Genomic DNA, 23,963 nt, shown 5'->3' with positions numbered 1-23,963 from the left:
TGTACAGTGAGATCTGTGTACCCTATTTCTTGTGTTAATGCTTCATATAACTTTTCTTGAATGTCCTCATTACTCTCTGAAATTATTGACTCTAGATTTTATTCCTCCAAACAGATAGAAAGTGTGTTCAAGTTTCTATAATCAGGAGTATTCTCTTCTGTAGTGTCTGCGATTGTTTACTGTGGAACTTATTCAGCATGTTTTAAAGCTTTATGTGATTATTTACTTTTGCTACTAAGTCTTTACAAACTCAACTTATTTGTTGTTAATATTGTGTCAGTTACTATGGGAAGTAGAGCATGTGGGAGAAAGAACTTTTGTGTAGCCACAAAATGATTGCCGGCAGCGTAGAATGTGTTGTTAATTACTGCTTTTGTGCACAGCAATCGACAATACTTAGTTTTGGTACTCATGTTGTGATGATGAAATGAGATCCTGCATAGATGAAAGAAGATTGTCAAAGCTTTTAACCACCTAGTAGATTGTTCTGGAGAAGAGAAAAAGGCATACTTTTTAAAGTCCAGGACTGGAGGTGTTTTTTAGATTACAGTGCATTGAGTGTTAACAAAGCATAGGGAGATGGTTAGTCAGATAGAAGTGTTGCGGAAATAAACAGATATACATGAACTGCTGAAAGGACATCGCTAATCAAAGCCATCAGCCTCTAGTGTCGTTCATTTATGGAGGGGGGGGGGGGGGGGAAGAGAGGGAAACATTCCACGTGGGAAAAATATATTTAAAAACAAAGATGATGTGACTTACCATACGAAAGCGCTGGCAGGTCGATAGAAACACAAACACACACACACATACATACACACAAAATTCTAGCTTTCACAACCAATGGTTGCTTCGTCAGGAAAGAGGGAAGGAGAGGGAAAGACAAAAGGTTGTGGGTTTTAAGGGAGAGGGTAAGGAGTCATTCCAGTCCCGAGAGCGGAAAGACTTACCTTAGGGGGAAAAAAGGACAGGTATACACTCGCATACACACACATATCCATCCGCACATACACAGACACAAGCTTGTTCATTTCACCTATTAAACAACCATTTCGGCCAGTTCTAACAACTTTCGCTTTATTTCCATTCCCATTTTTCCCACATAACCGATCATTTTTTAGCAGCTTCCCACAGGTTTTAACATTATTTCTTCGCCAGACAATTGTTAACCTCATTTTCATAATCTGCCACCACACAAGCAGTCATTTTAATACATTTACATGCAGGTTTTTCGAAATTTTCCAGAATTTTTCCACCTTTTAACATGTTTTGGAGGCAATACAACTACCCAACCTTTGTTCACATCATTGTTTACCGACCTAAGTTCACCACAGGATCAACATAGCACAGCTTTAACCAGCACTTTTTCGACTTTTTTCATACCAGTACTCCAGTTGCTTTCTAGTTTACCTTTATTTCTCTCCATATATTTTTATTTTTATTTTCACTTTAGCCTCATGTTACACTTTCCACCTTCTAATACCATGTCACCCTCACAACATCCCCACAACAATCCCATTAAGTTTTATTTACATTCCCTCCACAAACATGCCTTTGCCCTAGCCGGATTACGCTCCCATATTTTATTTACTCAGGCTTGTCTGATATTTGGCATTACCCCCAAAGACCTCACACTTAAAGTTCCCATCGCTGGCTGTAACCCTTCTTTCCATCAGTCCCTATACCAGTTCCAAACTGAACAATCCATAGCACTCACCCGCCTAATCCTTCACCTGTATATCAACTCAGCCAATGAACACACCCGTCAACTCCTATCCCTAATCAAAGTCCTCAATCTTTCCTCTCCCACATCCACACTGGCTGTTCAGAGCATCCTCCTACAGGCCAACCGCAAATTAGAACAGCATGCCACCCTCCACCTCAAAAAAACTATCCAATCTCCTGGTTTCCCACCTCCGGAAAGGCATCTCACTCACCCTTCACAACCTTTCCAGCAAACCTCAACCTCCTCTCATTGCACACAAACCCAGTCTCTCCCATCTACTCAATCTCCCACTTCCAGCTCCACTCCCTCCAAAACCTCAAAATTCCAGTCAACACAATCTGGAACCACAACATCCTAATTCAGTAGTTAACCTTTCCTCCAAACCTCTCTCCCAATCCGAAACCTCTGTCCTATCCAAAAGACACTATCCAAATTGAACCCTGCCTGGAACAGTTCCGTCCTCCGTCACAGCGGGACCCACCTCCTCTTCCTCAAAATCACCCTCTTCAAACCTTCCAGGAATTTCTCACCTCCAGCCTTGCCTCTCAATCTTTCTTGAAAAACCTTAATCCTACTCTCAACATCACTACAGCTGAAGCCCAGGCTATCCGTGATCTGAAGGCTGACCAATCCATCATCATTCTTCTGGCTGACAAGGATTCCACAACCGTGGTACTTGATCGTCTGGAGTATGTGGCTGAGGGACTGCATCAGCTTTCAGACAATATTACATACAAAGTTTGCCAAGGTAATCCCATTCCTGATGTCCAGGCGGAGTTTCAAGGAGTCCTCAGAACCTTAGGCCCCCTACAAAACCTTTCACCTGACTCCATTGACCTCCTGACCCTGACACCCTGCACCCCTACCTTCTACCTACTTTCTAAAATTCACAAACCCAAACATCCTGACCGTCCCATTGTAGCTGGTTACCAAGTCCCCACAGAACGTATCTCTGCCTGCGTAGATCAACACCTTCAACCCATTACATGCAGTCTCCCATCCTTCATCAAAGACACCAACCACTTTCTGGAATGCCCGGAATCCTTACCCAATCTGTTACTCCCGGAAACCATCCTTGTAACCATTGATGCCACTTCCTTATACACAAATATCCCGCACATCCAGGGCCTTGCTGCGATGGAGCACTTCCTTTCACACCGATCACCTGCTACCCTACCTAAAACCTCGGTCCTCATTACCTTAGCCAGCTTCATCCTAATCCACAAGTTCTTCACTTTTGAAGGCCAGACATACCAAGAATTAAAGGGAACAGCCATGGGTACCAGGATGGCCCCCTCGTATGCCAACCTATTTATGGGTCGCTTAGAGGAAGCCTTCTTGGTTACCCAGGCCTGCCAATCCAAAGTTTGGTACATATTTATTGATGACATCTCCATGATCTGGACTCACAGTGAAGAAGAACTCCAGAATTTCCTCTCCAACCTCAACTCCTTTGGTTCCATCAGATTCACCTGGTCCTACTACAAATCCCATGCCACTTTCCTTGGCGTTGACCTCCATCTGTCCAATGGCCAGCTTCACACACCCGTCCACATCAAACCCACCAACAAGCAACAGATACCTCCATTATGACAGCTGCCACCCATTCCATATAAAACGGTCCCTTCCCTACATCTTAGGTCTTCTTGGCAAACGAATCTGCTCCAGTCCTGAATCCCTGAACTATTACACCGATAACCTGAAAACAGCTTTCACATCCCGCAACTACCTTCCTGACCTGGTACAGAAGCAAATAACCAGAGCCACTTCCTCATCCCCTCAAACCCTGAACCTCCCACGGAAGAACCCCAAAAGTGCCCAACTTTTGACAGGATACTTTCCGGGACTGGATCAGACTCTGAATGTGGCTCGCCAGCAGGGATATGACTTCCTCAAATCCTGCCCTGAAATGAGAGCCATCCTTCATGAAATCTTCCCCACTCCACCGAGAGTGTCTTTCTGCCGTCCACCTAACCTTCGTAACCTCTTGGTTCATCCCTATGAAATCCTCAAACCACCTTCCCTACCCTCTGGCTCCTATCCTTGTAACCACCCCCGGTGTAAAACCTGTCCCATGCACACTCCCACCACCACCTACTCCAGTGCTGTAACCCGGAAGGGGTACACGATCAAAGGCAGAGCCATGCGTGAAAGCACCTACGTGATTTACCAACTGACATGCCCACACTGTGAAGCGTTCTGTGTGGGAATGGCCAGCAACAAACTGTCCATTCACATGAATGGACACAGGCAGACAGTGTTTGTTGGTAATGAGGTTCATCCTGTGGCTAAACATGCCTTGGTGCACGGCCAGCACGTCTTGACACAGTGTTACACCGTCCGGGTTATCTGGATACTTCCCACTAACACCAACCGGTCAGAACTCCGGAGATGGGAACTAGATGGGAACTTGCTCTTCAGTATATTCTCTCTTCCCGTTACCCAGCAGGCCTCAACCTCCGCTAATTTCAAGTTTCCGCCCCTCGTACATCACCTGTCATTCAACATCTTTGCCTCTGTACGTCCGCCTCGACTGACATCTCTGCCCAACCACTTTGCATTTACATATGTCTGCCTGCGTCTGTATATGTGCGGATGGATATATGTGTGTGTGCGTGAGTGTATACCTGTCCTGTTTTCCCCCTAAGGGAAGTCTTTCCACTCCCAGGATTGGTATGACTCCTTACTCTCTCCCTTAAAACCCACATCCTTTCGTCTTTCCCTCTCCTTCCCTCTTTCCTGATGAAGCAACCTTGGGTTGTGAAAGCTTGAAATTTGTGTGTGTGTTTTTTATTGTGTCTATCTACCAGCGCTTTCTCGTTTGGTAAGTCACAGCATCTTTGTTTTTTATATATATTTTTCCCACGTGGAATGTTTCCCTCGTCTACACACCAGTGTAGTAGTAGTAGTTGTTGTTGTTGTGGTCTTCAGTCCTGAGACTGGTTTGATGCAGCTCTCCATGCTACTCTATCCTGTGCAAGCTTCTTCATCTCCCAGTACCTACTGCAAGCTACATCCTTCTGAATCTGCTTAGTGTATTCATATCTTGGTCTCCTTCTACGATTTTTACCCTCCACGCTGCCCTCCAGTACTAAATTGGTGAGCCCTTGATACGTCAGAACATGATCTACCAACCGATCCCTTCTTCTAGTCAAGTTGTGCCACAAATTTCTCTTCTCCCCAATTCTATTCAGTACCTCCGCATTAGTTATGTGATCTATGCATCTAATCTTCAGTCTTCTTATGTAACTGAGCATCTTAGCTGAAGTTAATCCATCCATGTTTCATGTAGGGATACAATCACTAAAAATATTTTATGTATTAAAATGCTATGAATAAAAATTGAGGGATAACTATGGCATGTTACCTTTTAGTCGCTGAGCAGTACTGAATATGGTAAAGTAATAAACTGTTTGCACTTAGGACTGCAGATAAATCCAAAATAAGTATTGTGTTAAAACTTAAGATATATTTGGCAGACTGGATTAAAATTAGTGTGAAAGATGTCTTTGAAAGAAAAATTGATATATTGTCTCTTTTTTTTCACCGATTTCTGGTTATCATTTCTTTCTCATGAAATGGAAGTGATATACAAGCCTGCACATATGTATTTCATGACAACCATGCATTTAATTTGCCATAATTTCTCTACTTATATTTCAGGCCAAAGTATGCTCTTGCTGCAATTAAGAAGAAACTCTATAATGCAAACCCTCATATTGCAATGTTTGGGCTTCTGGTAAGTTCTCTAATATTCTTTTAAAATTTACCTTATGCAAAAAGAATTTAATATTTTAGAATTTTTATTTGCCACTTCATGTAGAAGAAGGGAAGGTAGGAAGTAAGAAAAAGATTGATAAGCAGATGCTGTATTTTATTTATTTATTTCTTTATATCCTGTAAATCCAATACTGGGAGGCATTCGCATAGATGTAGAACGTGTCAGAATTATTACAAATAATATAAAAGGAATACATAAGAGTACCTCTTGCAAGAGGATATCTGGTATAAGACAAAATACACATTAATAGATATAGAAAAAATTACATTAAAAAATATGGTAGATCTTAATAGCTAAATGAAAGACACAGTAATGTTAACAGTGATTGTGAGTATCGTAATGCGCAAAAGCACATCAAATTAGTAAATGAAAAAATCAAATACAGTTAACTCTACTGAAATATTCTTGTTCCAAATAGAAGGAATTATCTAATAAATACTGTTTGAGCTGTTGTTTTAAATTTGGGAAGCTCGTGGATAAGTAATGTCAGTGATGGTGGGAGAGCATTGAACACCTTGCAGCTCAGGTAATGGACTCCTTTTTGTACAATAGTACGGTTTTTTTGATTCATAATGGAGGTCCATCTTCCTCCTGGTATTGTGGGTATGGTATGAATCATTGGTTTTGTACGATTGTCCATTTTTACCAATGAAACATAACAGGGAGTAGATATATTGGCATGCTGTTGTCAATATCCCTAATTTCCTGAAAAGGTTTCTACAATAATGTCTAGGCTGGACTCCGCTCATTATCCTAATAACTCTCTTTTGGGCAATGATTTTTTTTATAGTGGCTGATTACCCCAGAAAACTATACCATACAGCAATAATGCATGGAAATAACTAAAATAAGCAGTTTTTGTGGTGTCTCGGCCACATACAGTGGAAATAATACGAACAGCGAATGTTGCTGAGCTGAGTTTTTTGTGGAGGTGCAAAATATGGTCAGACCATTTTATACTGTTGTCAATGTGTACACCCAGAAACTTGGTTGACTCAACTTCTAGTAACTCACTGCCATTCAATGTAATACTTAATTGAGCCTCAATTTCTTTCCTTACTTGGAAATGCACAAACAGGGTCTTATTAACATTTAGTGATAACCCATTATTTACAAACCAAGTACATACTTCACTAAAGACAATATTGGTCGATTCCTCAAGATTGAGGTTGGGAGTTTTGTTGATGAGGATAGAAGTGTCATCAGCAAAAAGAGTAAAGTGAGTTTTAAAGCTAGTATGCAAGGGAAGGTCTTTGCTAAAGATGAGGAAGAGAAGGGGGCCAAGTACAGAGCCCTGAGGAACAGCCAATAGAGCCCCAGCTAGATGACACAGAGTACCCCTCAGAGTCATTCAACATGACCTTCTGCTATCTTCCAGCTAGGTAGGATTTAATCCATGAGCCAACTGAGCCAATTATACCATAATATTCAGCCTTTGCTAAGAGGATTTCATGATTAACACTATCAAAGGCCTTAGAAAGGTCACAGAAGATGCCAACAGGAGATACTTTATTATTAAATGACTCTTAAGATTTGATGGGTGAAGGAAAAAATAGCTTGTTCTCTTGATACACCCTGTTGAAATCTGAACTGGCTACTGTTTAATACCTTATAATGCATGAGGTGTTCAACAAGTCTTTTCTGAACCAATTTCTCAAGAATTTTAGAAAAGGTTGTTAAAAGGGAGATAGGCTGATAGCTGGTAACATCGGCTTTATCGCCTTTTTTAAAGAGAGGTTTGACAATAGCATACTTTAGTCCCTGGAGCAATCCCATGCTGGATGGATTCATTGTTATGTGGCACAGTATTTTGCTTATTGGCTTATAGCACTCCTTCAGTAATCTTGAAGAGATACCATCTATGCCAACAGAATTCTTGCGGAAGTGAGTTCCTCCTAGCTGTGGGTCAATAAAGAGTAGTGTCTTAAAACATAAATGTTTCCCCTGTGTTACTTTATCCTACTTTATGTCTTATTGTGAAGAAGCATCTGTGTAATAGTTCCAAAAACTAGCAGTTACACTAATGTTTTCCTGTCATTGTTGCTGCAGTTGTTCCTCCATCACCAGTAGGTGAAGAGAATCTCCTGTGCTGTCACATATACTGTGTGTGTATTATATGTATTCCAACAGTGGAAAATCCATGCTGGAATAATGACAATGTTATGAAAAGAGTAGATTGCTAATAATCATGTAGAACAGATGTTGTCACATATAGGTGTAACGAAAAAACTATTAAACATGTGAGCTTTCAGCACGAGCTTTTGGCCAAAAGATATTCTTCTAAAGTAGACAATGCTCACACAGGAACAGCTCACGCACACATGACAACTATCTCTGGCCACTGATTTTGTTGTCTACTTCAGAAGAAGGCCCGCTGGCCCAAAGTTTTCATGTTTAACTGTCTTCTTGGTGTGCCTGTCTGTGACTCAGCATCTCCTCTATATGCTGAGTAGCAGTTTATCCTTTCCATAACATTGTTAGTATATATTCCGCTATGAAGTGATATAAGGTAATGGGATAGATAAAAAATCTACTCACCAAGTGGCATCAACAGAACACACACATAAAAAAAGATTTTACATCGGCAGAAGTAAGAGGAGTGAAGGGAAAGGACTGAAGAGGTTTAGGTAAAGGACCAGAGTTCAGAAAAGTCACCCAGAACCCTGGATCAGGGGAGACTTACCGAACAGGATGAGGAGGAAAGATTGATTGGTGGGGACTGCACTAGATGAGATTTGAAAGGTTAAAGGTGGAAGACAGGGTAATAGGTAAGACAGAGATTACTGCTAAAACACTGTGCACGCATTAATAAGAGTGAAAAGCCAAGTGCATTGTATGTAACAGGATGAGGAGGAAAGATTGATTGGTGGGGACTGTACTAGATGAGATTTGAAAGGTTAAAGGTGGAAGACAGGGTAATAGGTAAGACAGAGATTACTGCTAAAACACTGTGCACGCATTAATAAGAGTGAAAAGCCAAGTGCATTGTATGTAACAGAGGTGTGAAGGGGATGACGAAAAATAGATAGGTTAGAAAATGAAAGGTGTAGAAAACTAAAATGGAGTGAAGAAAGGAGTGGTTACTTGAAGAAATGCTAAGGCAGTGTGACCTGTACCTCTTTACAAGAAGTGGGCATTGTTAGAGGAATCTATGATAGATTATAATTAGATGAGGAGCTAACTAAGCCGCAAATTCAATATAGAATCTGATAGGAATTCCATTGAGCTCTGGAGCTTTGTTCAATTTTAACAACTTCAGCTGTTTCTCAACACCACTGACACTAATTCTTATTTCATTCTTCTTTTCAGTAGTACGAGGATTAAATTGGTACAGTTTGCCTGGGTTTTCCTGTGCAAAGGAACATTTGAAAATGGAGTTAAGCGTTTCAGCTTTTGTTTTGATACCCTCAATTTCAGTTCCTGTCTCATTCACTATGGAGTGGTCACGAACTTTGGTGCTACCAACAGTGTTTGCATACAGCCAAAATTTCTTTGGGTTCTGTGGAAGATTACGCCAATCATTGAAGGCATCATGCATTGCTTTCTTGACAACCCACTGTGTTTCATTCTGAATCTCTCTATCTATAACTCTGTGCTTTGTTCTACACCTATTAAGCCGTAATTTCTGTTTCTTTAGAAGTTTCTTTACAATGACACTGTACCATGGAGGTTGCCTCCAATTATGAACTGTTCTACTGGGTATATATCTGTTCAGTGCATGCTCAACTATTCTTTCAAAGGTGAGCCAGAGTTCCTGTGCATGCTCTTGCCATATGCTGAAAGTTTCAGGTTCCTCATTGAGATATGACACTACTGATTTTTTTATCTAGTGTGCTGAACATATGTATTTTTCTGCTTGTTTTAGTTGTTCTTTGTTAATTATTGTTGCCACAACTGCATCATGGTCACTGACACTAGTTTCAATGTGGACACCCTCAAAGTGGTTAGGTCTGCTCATTGCCACTAGATCCAGTATATTCACATCATGAGTGGAGTTCCTAACTATCTGTTCTAAGTAATTTTCAGAAAATGCTTTACATAAAGTTTCACAGGATGTCTCATAACTCCCACCACTATCAGAACTGCAGTTTTAATAATTAATTATTAGATAATAAAGTCTCCACTGATGATTACAGTATGATTGGGAAACTAATGTGCAAGTGATCTGAGGTTTTCCTGTGTAGAAGGGGAAGAGTTTCAATTTGAACGACATGGTGTTGGTAGTTGGTGTTGCATAATAACAGTATCTCATGGAGGGAGCGGAGCAGAGATGGCTCAGGAGTGCCTGCTTCATGGAGCTTTGTCTCAGTAATATCAGGTAGTGATGAATACGGATCGGTGGAATGTGAAAACCTGAAGGTCATTGTGAGAAGAGGGGTGGCATCCAGAGTGAGGAATTTTATGTTTAGGCTGTTGAGGGGAAGAGGAGGGGGATTTCAGAGCTTAGGCAACATTTAAGGAACAGGTTGTGGGACTTTGCTGGAGGGATGAATAGGAATTCTCTTCTGAACTCACACAAGCTAAGTTTTCAGTCTTATTTATACGTCTGTCGACAACTCATCCCCTCTACTATTCCTTTAGTTATTTATGAAATTACTATTTACATTCAAAAAGTACTTTCAATTACAATACCAATTTTTGGGAACGAACATCAACAAGATTATTTACATGCAGACCTTTGGATGCTTACCACAGCCATTTATTAAGCGAAGTAGTAGCATGTTTTAAGTTACCGTGGGTTGCCGCATCCTGTGCAGGATGAGTACAAGCCCTTCCCTGATTACAGAAAATTATATCTAAGGAATGACACCAGATACTACTACCGTATTTACTCGAATCTAAGCCGCACCTGAAAAATGAGACTCGAAATCAAGGAAAAAAAATTTTCTCGAATCTAAGCCGCACCTGAAATTTGAGACTCGAAATTCAAGGGGAGAGAAAAGTTTTAGGCCGCACCTCCAAATCGAAACAAAGTTGGTCTATTGTAATAGGAGACACAATTTAGGTCGAATGAATGATGATACAGCTACAGTAGTTTGGTTCGAGTCGGAAGCTTAGCAGTTAAGCTTTACCAGGTAGCCATTGCTATGCGTCAGGCACTCCGTCCGTATTTATACAGGTACCCTTCCTTTTTCACGTGCTTCATCTGGTTTGAATCGGTTGCTTATTTTTCTTTGATCCGATAAGTGCCGTTCTCTTTGTTAAAAGTGTTTACGTCACTTTAAGCTGAAAATGCATTATTGTACTGTCATGCATTGTTTGTCGCATTCTGAAAATGAGTGTTTACGACCTGTCGCCGCTCGAGGCATGGCTTGCTTATGTGCGCACTACCGCCGCTTACAATAAAAAAAAAGAGGAATTGTCTCATTAGCGAAACAATGGCAACAGACTTCTATTTGTTGTTACTTACACTGCTGCTTTCTTTGATCATGATCAACAAGAACCAAATAATAGACTGCATATGATAGACGTTCTGAATGAGAGTTTAGCGAAAATTTTTCTCCGTTTGAAAATCTATGCAGACGCCTCTTTAGTACATTACATTCTGCACAGAAATTAGTCATCTTAGAGCTAAAAATCTAGTCAATTGCCGTGCTCCATTTCTGATTGTATCACTATTAGGCATAAGAATAATACGAATATAAACATGACATGATATGTATATTCTTCTGCATTTGCTGTTGTCTCACACTAGTTTCGTAGGTTATTAGGCAGACAGGATTTAAATGAGATAGCAGCAAACACGAAAGAATACAGGGCAAAATGTTTATATTCGTATTATTCTTATGGTGAAGAGAATACTGCATGTGATTCACAATTCATAAAAGTTCCTATTAGCAACCATCTCATCTCACAGGAAAAAATTCAGAGCGTAGAGTTGGCCATATTGACAAACATCCCAAACAGTCTTGCCAGTCGGATTGAAATGCTGCTGCATTCGAAGGTGAACAATACGGAATTTGTATTTACTTCATTGTATAATGTATGAAAATGCAGTGGTCGAAACTCGGGGCGGAGAAAAAAGCTCATCTTCCACCCTTTTTTTTACTGACGCAGAGGTTTTGGTGCCAGTATTTATTTTACCGGAAAAAAGTGCGGCTTAGATTCGAGTAAATACGGTAATCATTTTGCTGGAACTGGTAGCTTAATTCTCAAAGTATTTTGTGGACACACTTCCGCATGTGCTCCTTTTGTTGTGTGTAGAATGTCTAGGGGACACTCAGTTGCTCTCCATGTCTTTGACAATGTCTGTTCTCCCACCACCTCTTTATTATTTGTATTTGTCCTATAAGAGTTTGCTCATCAGGAACTGGTGAACTGAACATTTTATCGTTAATGTAACCCAACCTAAAGGGTTATGTCTGGTGAACGTGGTGGCCACAATGTTGGACTGTCTCTTTCAATCCATTTGCCTGGAAAGGTTTCATCCAAGAACTAATGAACAAATAAACCCTCAGTGTGCTTTTTTGAAGATTTTGCGGTCTGTGAAACTGCTACTACTCAGTGAAGTAGCTCATCATCGTGAGGCCAAGTGTACTACCCATTACCAGTACTCCCACCAAGAAAAAATTCTTGGCAGTATTGAGAATTGCCCAGGTCCTCCACTTACAGCCATCTACACTGTATCCCGATCTATAAATGGTATTTGTGTTTGTAGGTTATGTTACCATATTATCTCTTTTACTTGTCTCTGAGTGATCTGCCTTTACTAAATCCAGTCTGCTTTTTACTAATAATAATTTACAAGGTTTTTTTTTTTTAAAAAAAAAAAAAGACTGCTATTTAATATTGACAATATTATGAAAAGGATAGACGACTACTACTCACCATGTTGAGTCACAAACAGGCGCAATGAATAGGCTACCAAATACGTAAGCTTTGGAAAGCAAACGCACGCACACACACACACACACACACACACACACACACACACACACACACACACACACATGTACACAAATGCAGCTGACACATGCATGACCACTTGTAACCTCCCCCTCACTTATCGACCTTAATGACAGTGAAAAATTAAACCGCGTGTACCTAATGGAAATTTGGGAAAAGCAATCGTCACCGAAGTTAATCTGTCAGTAAAGAGGGAGGAAAGGGTTACATCTAAATGAAAGGAAAAATGCAAATGAAACTGGTGGAAATTAATTTTGAAAAGGGGTAAAGTTAATAAAGAAAGTAAATGTGTGGCCGTTGCATTAACAATTAACTAGTGGTAATTAGATATTTGAGATTTGGGAGAAATTACGGTCGCCAGTCCTATGAACAATTACTATAATAACTGAAAAAGAAATGTTATTACACATATAATTAGCACTAGAAGCGTGGCAACTGAAAGTTGACACGTATAGTGTGAAAACTGAAAGTTTGTCAGAAGTAATAAATTTCGCTACACTCTGACTTAATTTAGCAAAAGAATTAATAAAACCGGAAAATTGAAAGTTAATTTAGTGACTGAAATTAATAGTGAGATTTGTTTCTGAAGCACATCGAAATTCAGTAAAATACGGTTAGTCTTGGGCTACCTCAACAATCATTTCAAAAGCTACTTGAATCTACGCAATTTAGAAATAAGAGATTTAACTTTGAACTTGAATTAAATGATTCTGAACAATTAACAGTAGTAAAATTTAGTGTGTACCAAGCTGAGCTGCAATCACAGGTAAGCTAAAATACGGTAACGAAACTCGCACTCTTAATTTGTGCTTGTGTAATCTAAATATTGTAGCCAGCTATGAATACTTTAACTGAACTTTGGAATTAGAGCAGTGAAATGGAATGATATTACTTTAATGCTGACGTCTGAATTTCAACAACACTCGGGTTCATATCGGAAAAGGAAGGGACCCTGCTTGGTAATGGAATTGGAACAATGAGCAACAAAGGTTCATGCTAAGTTGCTGTAATTTTGTGATGCAACAATTTTAAAAGCTGAGGTCTGCCATACAGTTCTAAAACTTTACGTGCTTCCAGTCTTCCTTGTTGGTTGATTGAAGGTTTGAAGCCGTCGATCGAGGAGGTGGCGACAGTCACTCATTGTCGGCCGTCGCTGTTGCAGAAGCTGGATGTTGGCGCACCTTCTTCTCGACACGGTCACCAGGCGAAACGGGCTCTTGATGTGCGCCAGCTAATGCTTCCCGTCCGCGACACCGTGTCAGAAACTATCATAGCAAGTCGAGCGCAATTACATGCTGCAAAACCCCGAAAGTGGGGCAACTCACGGGAGCGTCACACAACACACCTGCTCCACCGCTCTACTCCAGCCAGACTCCCCCTGCCCGCGCTCCGTGCGGCAGAGTTAACGCTACCAAAGATCCTAAACTCTTTGGTTCTCCACACGACCTATCGATGTATTCGTTCGATAACATAGTTTTCCCTAGGCCAGACCCAGCGTATAAATACAAATAATATTCACAAAACAAACCAATTATACATCGACATAAATGCATAAATATGTAAAGACACAGAAATGTCATATCTTCAGGTAACAAAATAAAGAAAAAATTTATAGTGTGATAGATGGAAATAGGAGGATATGCATTTCCGGCGTTACACACTGTCTATGTCTGCCGAGGCCAGACTGTGAGCAACTGTACATAACGGGAGAACCAGTCTGGGTGGTGGGGGTAAGAAGGGGGCTGGGCTGGAGAGTGGGAGGGAGAGCTGGGTGCAGGTGGGATTCGGTAAAGTGCTGTTTGTGGCAGCATTCAGGGACGAGTTGGAGAGAGGATAGGGAAACTGGGTGCAGACAGGAAGTTATACGGAGGACAGATGGAAAAGGGGGGAGGGGAGGGGAGGGGAGGGGGAGAGACACTTGGAGCACTTACAGAATAGAAGGCTGTGGAGTGGGAGAAGGAAGGGATAGGCGGGTGAAGGACAATGACTAACAAAGGTTGAGACCAGGAGGGTTACGGGAAAGTAGGATAAATTGCAGGGAGAATTCCCACCTGCGCATTTCAGAAAAGCTGGTGTTGGTTGGAAGGATCCAGATGGCACAGGCTGTGAAACAATCATTAAAATGAAGGGCATTGTGATGGGCAGTGTGCTCAGCAGCTGGGTGGTCCAGCTGTTTCTGGGCCACAGTTTGTCAGTGGCCATTCATGCGGACAGACAGCTTGTTGGTTGTCGTGTTCATTTAGAACAAAACATGGTGGTTGCAGCTTAGCTTGTAGATAACCTGACGGGTTTCACAGGTAGCCATCTCTTTGATGGAATAGGTGATGCTTGTGACCGGACTGGAGTAGGTGATGATGGGAGCATGCATGGGATAGGTGTTGCATCTAGGTGTCTTGCAGGATTTGAACCATGAAGCAAGGGGTGGGGAGCAGGGGTACAGACTTTCAGCAATTCCACGTCTCTTGTCTTTTCCATGTTTTGTACATCATTATACTTTCTCACTTTTCTGTATTTCGTGAAGTCCCTCTTGAAGAGGATACTGGCGCCTCCCTAGGGAAATCCAGGTGCTACCTTAAGGCATCTTGGTGTGCCCGAATGAAAGGCCTAATACTGTTGGGGTTGAAAAAACAAGAATTGTCAAAGAGAGGCTGAAAGAGGAGAAAACAGAAGTAGTCTTACACAAGTAAATGGAGGCAATGTCAGATGTAGCTAAGGGCCCATGGTGGTTGCCGCCCATGGATTTCCAATAAGGGAGCCCCCTATGAAGACAACTTTTTGTCTGCTATCTTACCTACTGACCATTCGGGCATGAATGACCCTACCAAGAACATAGCTCCTGCCAGCATAGCTCTGTGGATCATTAAAGTACAGACCTCCCCATCTTAAGGTATTAGTCTAAGTGCAGAAAATACTTTTGTGCAAAATACAAGTGTAGTGGAAGATAGATGTATGTACAGGAAGTGTCTGCCGCCCTGCAGAGTAAGAGGTAGCTGTGAGAAATATTGGAAGTGGAAGATAGGGGATCCAGAATAAGAGAAAGAGATTGGGGGGGGGGGGGGGGGGAGCTGGTGATGAGATGATCTATGGTGGAATAACTTTTACACTATAGGTACTGCAAATAATTTTAACTTGGAGAGGCAGTTGTAGCTTAGATCATCTGAAAATTGTAAATATTTTTTAATGTGACATGCTTATAGTCAGTAGGTGCTCAGTACAAAGCATTAAACACACAGTTGAGTTATTGGCTGCAATGCATGGGAGATGTTGAAATTTTCCTTTACATTCCTATCAATCAAAATTACTTAAATTTATTACATGAAGGAGAAATGGGTTTCAAATCCCAGTACAGGCAGCTAGATTTGAGTTTCCTTTGTCGTATAATACTTCAAAATGGACAGTTTTTTCATATTTGTGTAAAGTGATGACAGGCCTGATGTTAGATGGTTGTGAATGGAGGCACTATATGACAACTCGCTAGGGAATGGTCCAATCTGACATGTCGAAAACTACCCTGAAATTTTGCACACAGGAAGAATACACCAAAAGGAATGCATTGTCGTGATTTTAGCTGCTAAGATGCACTACAAGTATTTTTTTAAAAATGTTGAAGTTACTCCTCTGTGCCACACGAAGAGCAGCTTATTACGGCAGTTTGTACAGCCATTCCTGTCAAGCATGGAATTGGCGAATAAGCAGACACAGTCATGACGAGAACACAGTGTGTAGTGCAAAGTCAAAAGTGCACACACGCGAATTTTAAGCACTTTAACCATACCAAAAAGTATCTCAAATCATTATTTTTTGGAAATCTTGCTGTTAGTATCATCAGCTAAACTGTTGTAGGTGTAACTGTTACACAAGTGACTAGCAGAGAAAAGAAAACAAGGCTGTGCATGATGTTATATTACTGACAACGTCCATCAATCAGAACTTTTAATTTGTTGACATGAAATATTTCATAACAATTTGTATAGCACAGTTCTTATATTAATGTTTGAATAATGTATATTATTTCCTAGTCATCTCAAAAATGTGAAGTATTTATTGGATGCTGAAAACTGACATTTTCCGGGTACCAGGCACAACTGTTGAAAAACAGATTAATGCTTTCAGGCATTTCACAGCAATTACTAATTTTATTTAGACAGAATGTGCATGGGGTAAGAAATGGTCATGGCTGTTGTTCTGCATATTGTGCCGTGTATGAGGCATACTTGATCAAATTCACTGTTCTGCTATTGAGTGAGGTGCCACAGTGGTTAGCACACTGCGTCCGGCCATCCAAATTAATGTTTTCTGTGATTTTCCTAAATTCCTCAGGCAAATGCTGAGATGGTTCCTCTGAAAGGGCGCGGCTGATTTTCTTCCCCGTCCTTCACGTAAATACAAGGTTTTGCTTATGCGCTCTCTCTCTCTCTCTCTCTCTCTCTCTCTCTCTCTCTCTCTCTCTAATGACCTTGATGTCGACGGGTTGTTAAACCCATTCTTCCTTCATTTCTTCTTTACTGTTTTATCGATAAACCTGAAATAACAAGCAGATGTTGGAAGTTATATAACCTGAAAATTTCTGGAAAATTCCTTACACTGGTGAAAAATTTCTTTATGATGCGACTGAATCACACTATTAGTTCTGAATTGCTCCTGAATTATATTAACTGTCTTTTGTCATTCTTCTAAAGACAGAGGTGGTGTTATGTCCAGACCAACATTCCAACAAAAGCAATGAATTATTTTCTGCAAATGCTAAGAAGACATTTCAGAGGTAGTATTGAAAAGTCTCCTCTCTCATTTCTCCAGATTTTGCGGTTTCAATTACAAGATTTTTGCTACCAAACAGTAATTTTTGGTGCTAATTTGCCTTGAGGTTCCTGAAGATAGACATGAAGCTCACTTGTGCTTCAAGCTTCAATAGAAATGATGTTTGGTTTGCACACGTTTCTCACACGAACCCTGACTGTCTTTATACACAGCATTTTAGGAGATAACGAGAAGGCTTTTTTTTCCCCCTCTCCACATCAGCTATAAATTTCTCTATTGTGTTACCTATTAATGACATGTTTGCTTCTAGTAAACTTCATGATTTTGCAACTTCTTTTTCCATATAATTCCCTGAATCCGATTAACCAGATCAAAGAAGCACGGAAATCTGTAATATTCATCTCATCTGCAGTTCATAGGGCCCTGTCTCGTAGATGTTCCTTGGTAATGATGCAGGACTCTTACGAGCAATTCTAAATCTTTCAAATAATTTTTGTCACTTTTGTGAGTTTCATTAAAGTGCATATCTTGTTTTTTGTGCATATCTTTCTTCCATTTATACAGTTCACATTCAGAGTTCAGGAAATGAAACCGGCTTTGCACACTGCTTAACTTTAAACATTTTTTCCTACCTTCATTTAACCAGAAACGGAAAGCTAATACTGCACATGTTTTCTGTGGTCTGGGAAGGTACTGTAGTAGCACAACAGTCATCATTTGAACCCAGTTCATGGAACTGTTAGAATTATTTTCTATTTCTTTTAATTCTTCCTCCAGAATTTCTAGTGAAATGTTGACATCAGTTGAATGAATGTCAAAGAAATTAACTAATAAATATCACACGTGTAGATCTTCATGTGAAGTAGGTGATTTCAGTTGCATACTACGTTCTTCAGATGTCATCTTCGCAGTGTTGAAAACATTAGTTGGATTCCGCATTACTGTGGAACTCTGGAACATGCATGAAGTCAGATGCTATTAACAGGCAAATGCAAAGGAAACCCCCAGAAAGTTACTTCAGTTTTATCAGCATTGTTAACACTTGGCAATACTACAATGGCAACTGTAAATTATTGTGGATATTAAATGAGCTGCATATTCTGTCAAACAGCAGTCATGAACGACTGTGTCAGAGAAACTATAAGTGGAAACTGAAACTTGCTTTACAAATTAGTCGTGCTGTCTCCTGTTGACCAATGTGCTGTCAACCAAGACTATGTGCCTGCCGTATTGTCTGCTACAGCTATTGTAGGGATGTGCATTTCTCTAACCATTTGGTGAGCTACAGTTTTGTCAGTTTTTGACTGTTTCTTAAGTACTTGCAGTGTGCCATAGCAGCTAAAATTTTAACTTTGTATTTCTTTCAGTGTGTGCTTCTCGTATAAAAAAAATTTAGTGCAGAGTTTGATGTGTCACATTGGACTGTTCACTTGTCAATACAGCACATCCACCAAGCAAGGTGGCACAGTGGTTAGCACATTGGACTTGCATTTGGGAGGACAACAGTTCAAACCCACATCCGACCATCCTGATTTAGGTTTCCGTGATTTCCCTAAATTGTTTCAGGCAAATGCTCGGATGGTTCCTTTGAGGGGGCACAGCTAACTTCCTTCCCCATCCTTCCCTAATCCAATGGGACCAATGACCTCGCTGTTTGGTCCTCTCCCCCAAATCAACCAACCAACCACACATCCACCAATGGCAATTATATTTCTTTATTCTGGTTGGGAATGCAAATTAAATTGAGTATTCAGTCTACAGTGTAGTAAAAGACAGATTGCTACTTACAATAAAGACGACACATCAAGTTGCAGACAGGCACAATTAAGATACTCGCATGAAGCTTTTGGCCATTCAGCCACAGCCTTCATCAGTAAAAGAGAGGCACACACCCTTCACTCACACAAGCAAGCACACCTCATGCACACTTGATTACCAACTCTCAGGCTGATTCAGTCTCATACATAATATTCTATACCCTCTGTTAGGTGCTATAATAATTTTTATTGTGTGTAAACTTTTTAACCAGTGGCTTTCAGAGAGAAACTTTAAGGTTCAGTAAGCAGATCTCTGTATAGGTGGCAAAAATGAAGACTAGATAGGTCATGGCAGGATAGCGTTGGTGAGTTGCTCCAGTGGCAGACACTACAAGATACACATTGTGCATCACGGAGTGGTTTACTATTGAAATTTTGAGACAGTACTTTCTGGGAAGAGTCAGACAACATATTACTTCCTTCCACATACATCTTTTGAAATGATCATGACAAGAAAATTTGAGAAATTAGAGCTAATACAGAGTCTTACTGTCAGTCATTCTTCCCATGTGCCGTCCACGAGTGGAAAGGGGGGAGGGGGGAGGAGGGGGTACCAGAGGTACCATCTACCACAAACCATCAGGTGATTTTCAGAGTATTGATGATGTAGATGTAGAGGAGCAGAGGAATGCCTGGAAAAAGTTTTCCACATGACTCGTTAGTGCAGCAGTTTATGTTGTGTGTTCTCCTGCTTTCGTTTCCATTATAGCCTTATGGTGTCCTGTGATTTAATGTTCTGGACATTGTATCTTTCATTTTGATAACTTCAGGATTTTACTGTGTCTTCTAATTGCACTTGAATTTTAAAGAATGGACTTTTAATGAGAAAAATTATGTGTAGTTCATAGCTTTATTGGGCTATTTTAATGAGTCGTGGTTTATCGCTCTTGAGTTTCTTGTAGACTGTGCAGGTGTGATGCTTTGATTTGTAAATCAGCCTTTATAGTGAAACTCCATTTGCCATTATTTGTTAATTGGTTGATTTTTGTGTATATTGGCTTGCTCTATTGGGAAGACATAGATTCTGTACAAACTAAACTTGTGATTTGAATGGTTAGCATTTGTTGTTGGAAAAACACTGGGAAGATCTGGTGTTCAGTTTTTATTAGTATTTCTATTTTTTCTGAGTACATTGGAGTGCTCTTTTTTGTGAAATTAAAAAAAAAATGCTTTTGTATCCAGGTTTTAGAATCGTGCGTGAAGAATTGTGGTCACCTTATCCATGATGAAATTGGCACTAAGCAGTATATGGAGCAGCTGCGTGAATTAGTAAAAACAACAAACCATGAAAATGTTAAAAACAAAGTATTAGAAATGATTCAAGCATGGGCTTATGCCTTTAGAAATAGCCCAAAGTACAGAGCAGTACAGGTGAGAATAACATTTTTATTTTCCACATAAATGTTTCTTAATATTAGCAATTAATTTAATATCAGGATGCTTTTTTTTTTTTTTTTTTTTTTTTCCCTATTCAATTCTTGAGTTGATTTGCTGTAGATCTTTTACATTTTTCTATTTGTAACCAATGTCTTTGTATAATGGTTGCTGTTGCAGCCTTTATCTGTCATCAGTTGTTCAATATATATATTCCTTCCTGGGTCTTGCTATGCTGTTTTTTTACTTCTTCTGTACCTTTCAGTATTGCTTCACTATATTAGCAGGTCTTAAAATGGATCCTGTCCCAAGTTTCTTCCCTCCACAGATCTAGTGTCATTTCCACTTTTTCAGCACTTCATGTATTACTCTTTTCACCCAAAACACCTTCAGGATTCAATGATAGCACCATGTTTGTGTGATGGTTCCTATTCTTTTCCTTTTCAGTGCTACCATTCTCCAGGTCTAACTCTCATACAATAGTATGCTCAACAAAAAATGTTTCTAGTAGATTATTTTTAATTTCTACTCCTATGCTATTTGAAATAATTTCCTCTGCCTGTTGAACTGTATTGCTTGGTTATTTCTGCTGATAATTTATTTACTCCTCCTGCCACCAGATTCTATATTGCAATGTGACAGTAAGTAAATTCTTTGTCCGATTCAAGGCAGTTTTTACTTCTATACCAGTTTTACTCACACCTGAATTTATGCTTTTGTTTAGCTGTTGGTTGTATTTTCTTTTTAATAGTATGTTCTCGCTCAGTAGCAAGACTTTTTTGCTATTCCTCATTTTTGTCATTGCTGGTATGTTTGCAAGTCTGTCTTCATTTGTATGCGTGTTTCCACTTATGTAGGCCATACTCTAATGTCATCTGTGCCCTTTGTAAGTAAGCGCTGAATAATATAATTCACATATTTCTGCATATGTATGCAGTCGTGTTATTAAATGCTAGTGGCTACACGTAAATAACTGTAGTGTTATGTAGGATACAACTTCGTTTTGTGTCTCTTCATTTTTTCTTTGAACTAAATATTTTTTGTTAATTGATACATACTGGTGTTGAAGAACATTTATCATTGTGTGGAAATAAAAGTTGAGCAGTGAAAAATTGCTGTAATTTGTTTCTATGCAATATTGTAATTATGAGAAAAGTTTTCAAACAAACATTTGTTTTTCAAGCCTATGCAATATTTTATGCTCGCATAGGAATCTTGTCCTTGATATTTATAATTAATTTGTATCCAGAACTGGCTGTATTACTGTGATGAAGGTATTTAGCTACAGGAATCTTTTCAATATTGCAGGACACACTAAATATTATGAAAACTGAGGGCTACAAATTTCCGGTTCTGAAAGAGAGTGATGCCATGTTTTCTGCAGACACTGCTCCAGAATGGGCAGATGGTGATTGTTGCCATCGTTGTCGTGTTTCATTTGGAGTGGTTCAGCGAAAGGTAAGCTTCACTCTGTATAGCTGTTAGTTTAAATTGTAACAGATACAAGTTTTAACTCCAGTTTGGTAATGGAATTGGTCCTGTCATGTTACAAAATTATTTCAGTGTTGGCAGGATCATTCAGGAAAAAATGTTATTTGAATTATTAAAGTTAATTTGTTCAATTTGATGACTGTGCTGCTTCATATAAAAAGTTATCATATTTAACAAACTAGGCTTTCTACTTTTAGAATTCCTCAAAAGCTAAGCCTCATTTGTCAAACTCATTCCTTCACAGTTACACTGAATTAACAAGCTTCAGAATTTGTGTGGGATGACTGTGACAGAAATGTATTATAAATTCAAGTAGCCCTATTGTTAGTACTTGATGTTTTTTTTTTATATATTTGTGGGAAAGACTAGTGGAATGTTTGTTGAATAGAATTTTCATTTATGGTCATGGCAGAAACATTGTCTTTTATACAAAAATGTTTCGATATTGTTAGTAAAGATATTTGCAATACTGGAATTGTAGCTGAGAACTTCATGTCAGCTAATGATTTTGTTTTTTGTCAGGAAATTGATTTGTGGATTTCTGTTTTTTGTCAGGAAATTGAGTTGTGTAAGAAGTTTCTGCACTTTATTACTGCTGTATATAAAATGTGGAAAACAAAAAAATCACCAAATTGTTACTGATCAGTAAAATTATTTAATTGTTGCATTGTACTTAGCTAGCTGATTTACAAGTTTATTGTTTGAATTTACGTGGCTCATGGTTTTAGGAATGGTTTTGTCTTGTTAAGTTCAATTGGGCAGTTCACCTTGAAGTGCATTATATTAATCCTCTGGGCCAATCTTTTCCAAAGTGAAAGTGATCTTTGTCTCTTTACCCTTGTCACTCTGACAAATTAGTCTATTCAAAGAAATTGATGAAGGTAAGGTGTACATCACATAAATTTCCAATCCCTGCTCCCTCTTTTAAGTACTTGTAAACAGTTCATAGGTGTCTTGGAGTGTTCCAGGCATATATCTTAAAATTTAATATTGTATGGTATAGTAGATAAAATCAAGTCCAGCACTTAGAGATTTTGGTGACATAGAAATCAATGTTCCTTTTCAGCTGCACTCGTTATCACTTATACCCTGTGACTCATCTCCTGCAATGTGGCTCAGCTGGGAAATTATTACCAGACAAAGTGCATAGAGCTAACAGTAATAAAAATAAATAGTACATTACTGTCTTTCTTCGCACGTACAGGGTGGTCCACTTAAATGTTTCACCTCAAATATGTCTGGTAGAGCAATAGATATTGAAAAACGATTTCGTGGGTATGAGTGTAAGGCAGGGCTCTTAAAAGTAAATACTATGCGACATTCTAAAATGTAAGCAAATATATGTTTCAGCTCATATTGTGGTTTTTCATGTTATTGATTTGCTTTAGAAATAGTACGAGGTGCCCATTTAAAAAACATAAGTCTTTGTTGAAACTAATATTTGTTCATGTTATAGAATGTCTTGTAGTATTTATTATCATGTGAAAATGTTTTTTCATTATCTATTTTTGTTTCAGAGATATTTGCACTGAAGTGTTTAAGCAGGCCACCCTGTATGTTGGATGTAATGTCTTTTATTGTGCAGTTATGCCCCTAGCTTTCAGGCCTGTGAATACTGTTGGTAGCTGCCTTCTTCATTTCTGATTGGATAGCACGTAGATTCCCATTGGCTGCAGTTTCTGAAACAGCTATCTGGTGTGTATGTGGTTGTTTTCAACTCGTGCAAAGTATTGACCCCTCAGGGTTATCACTTGACAGTGTAAATTAAATTATTTCCTCTTCATTGAGCCTTTCTCCTTTTTTGTGGGAGGGGAGAGGAGGGGAGGGGAGGGGAATGGAAGAGATATGTCTGCTGACTGGTTTTATGCAGGCTGCCATGAATGCCACTCTTGTTCCAACCTTTTCATCTTAGAGCAGCAGTTGCACATAACATCCTCAGTTATTTGTTGGATGTATTCCAATCTCTTTCTTTCCCTACGGTTTTTACCACCTCAAGCACAATTATTCCTTGATATTTTAACATCATCTTCTCACCGATTCCGCTGTCTAATCTAATTTTCAATATCCTACTGTGGCATATGTTAAATGCTTAGAGTCTGCTTTTCCAGAT

General features: G+C 39.5%; 1 protein-coding gene across 1 annotated transcript in view; it reads left to right on the top strand.

Annotated features, from left to right (window-relative positions):
* LOC124776384 (hepatocyte growth factor-regulated tyrosine kinase substrate) overlaps window positions 1–23,963 on the top strand; it is a 110,047-nt gene that overhangs the window by 17,943 nt on the left and 68,141 nt on the right. Inside the window, exons 3-5 of the mRNA XM_047251353.1 lie at window positions 5,390–5,465; window positions 20,171–20,359; window positions 21,671–21,820. Coding sequence (XP_047107309.1) covers window positions 5,390–5,465; window positions 20,171–20,359; window positions 21,671–21,820 — 415 coding nt within the window. The remainder of the gene's footprint in view (window positions 1–5,389; window positions 5,466–20,170; window positions 20,360–21,670; window positions 21,821–23,963) is intronic.

This window comes from Schistocerca piceifrons, chromosome 2, assembly GCF_021461385.2.
Source record: "Schistocerca piceifrons isolate TAMUIC-IGC-003096 chromosome 2, iqSchPice1.1, whole genome shotgun sequence".
Taxonomy (NCBI): domain Eukaryota; kingdom Metazoa; phylum Arthropoda; class Insecta; order Orthoptera; family Acrididae; genus Schistocerca; species Schistocerca piceifrons.
Note: the sequence above shows the minus strand (reverse complement) of the source record. Positions and strands in the feature narration are given on the sequence as shown.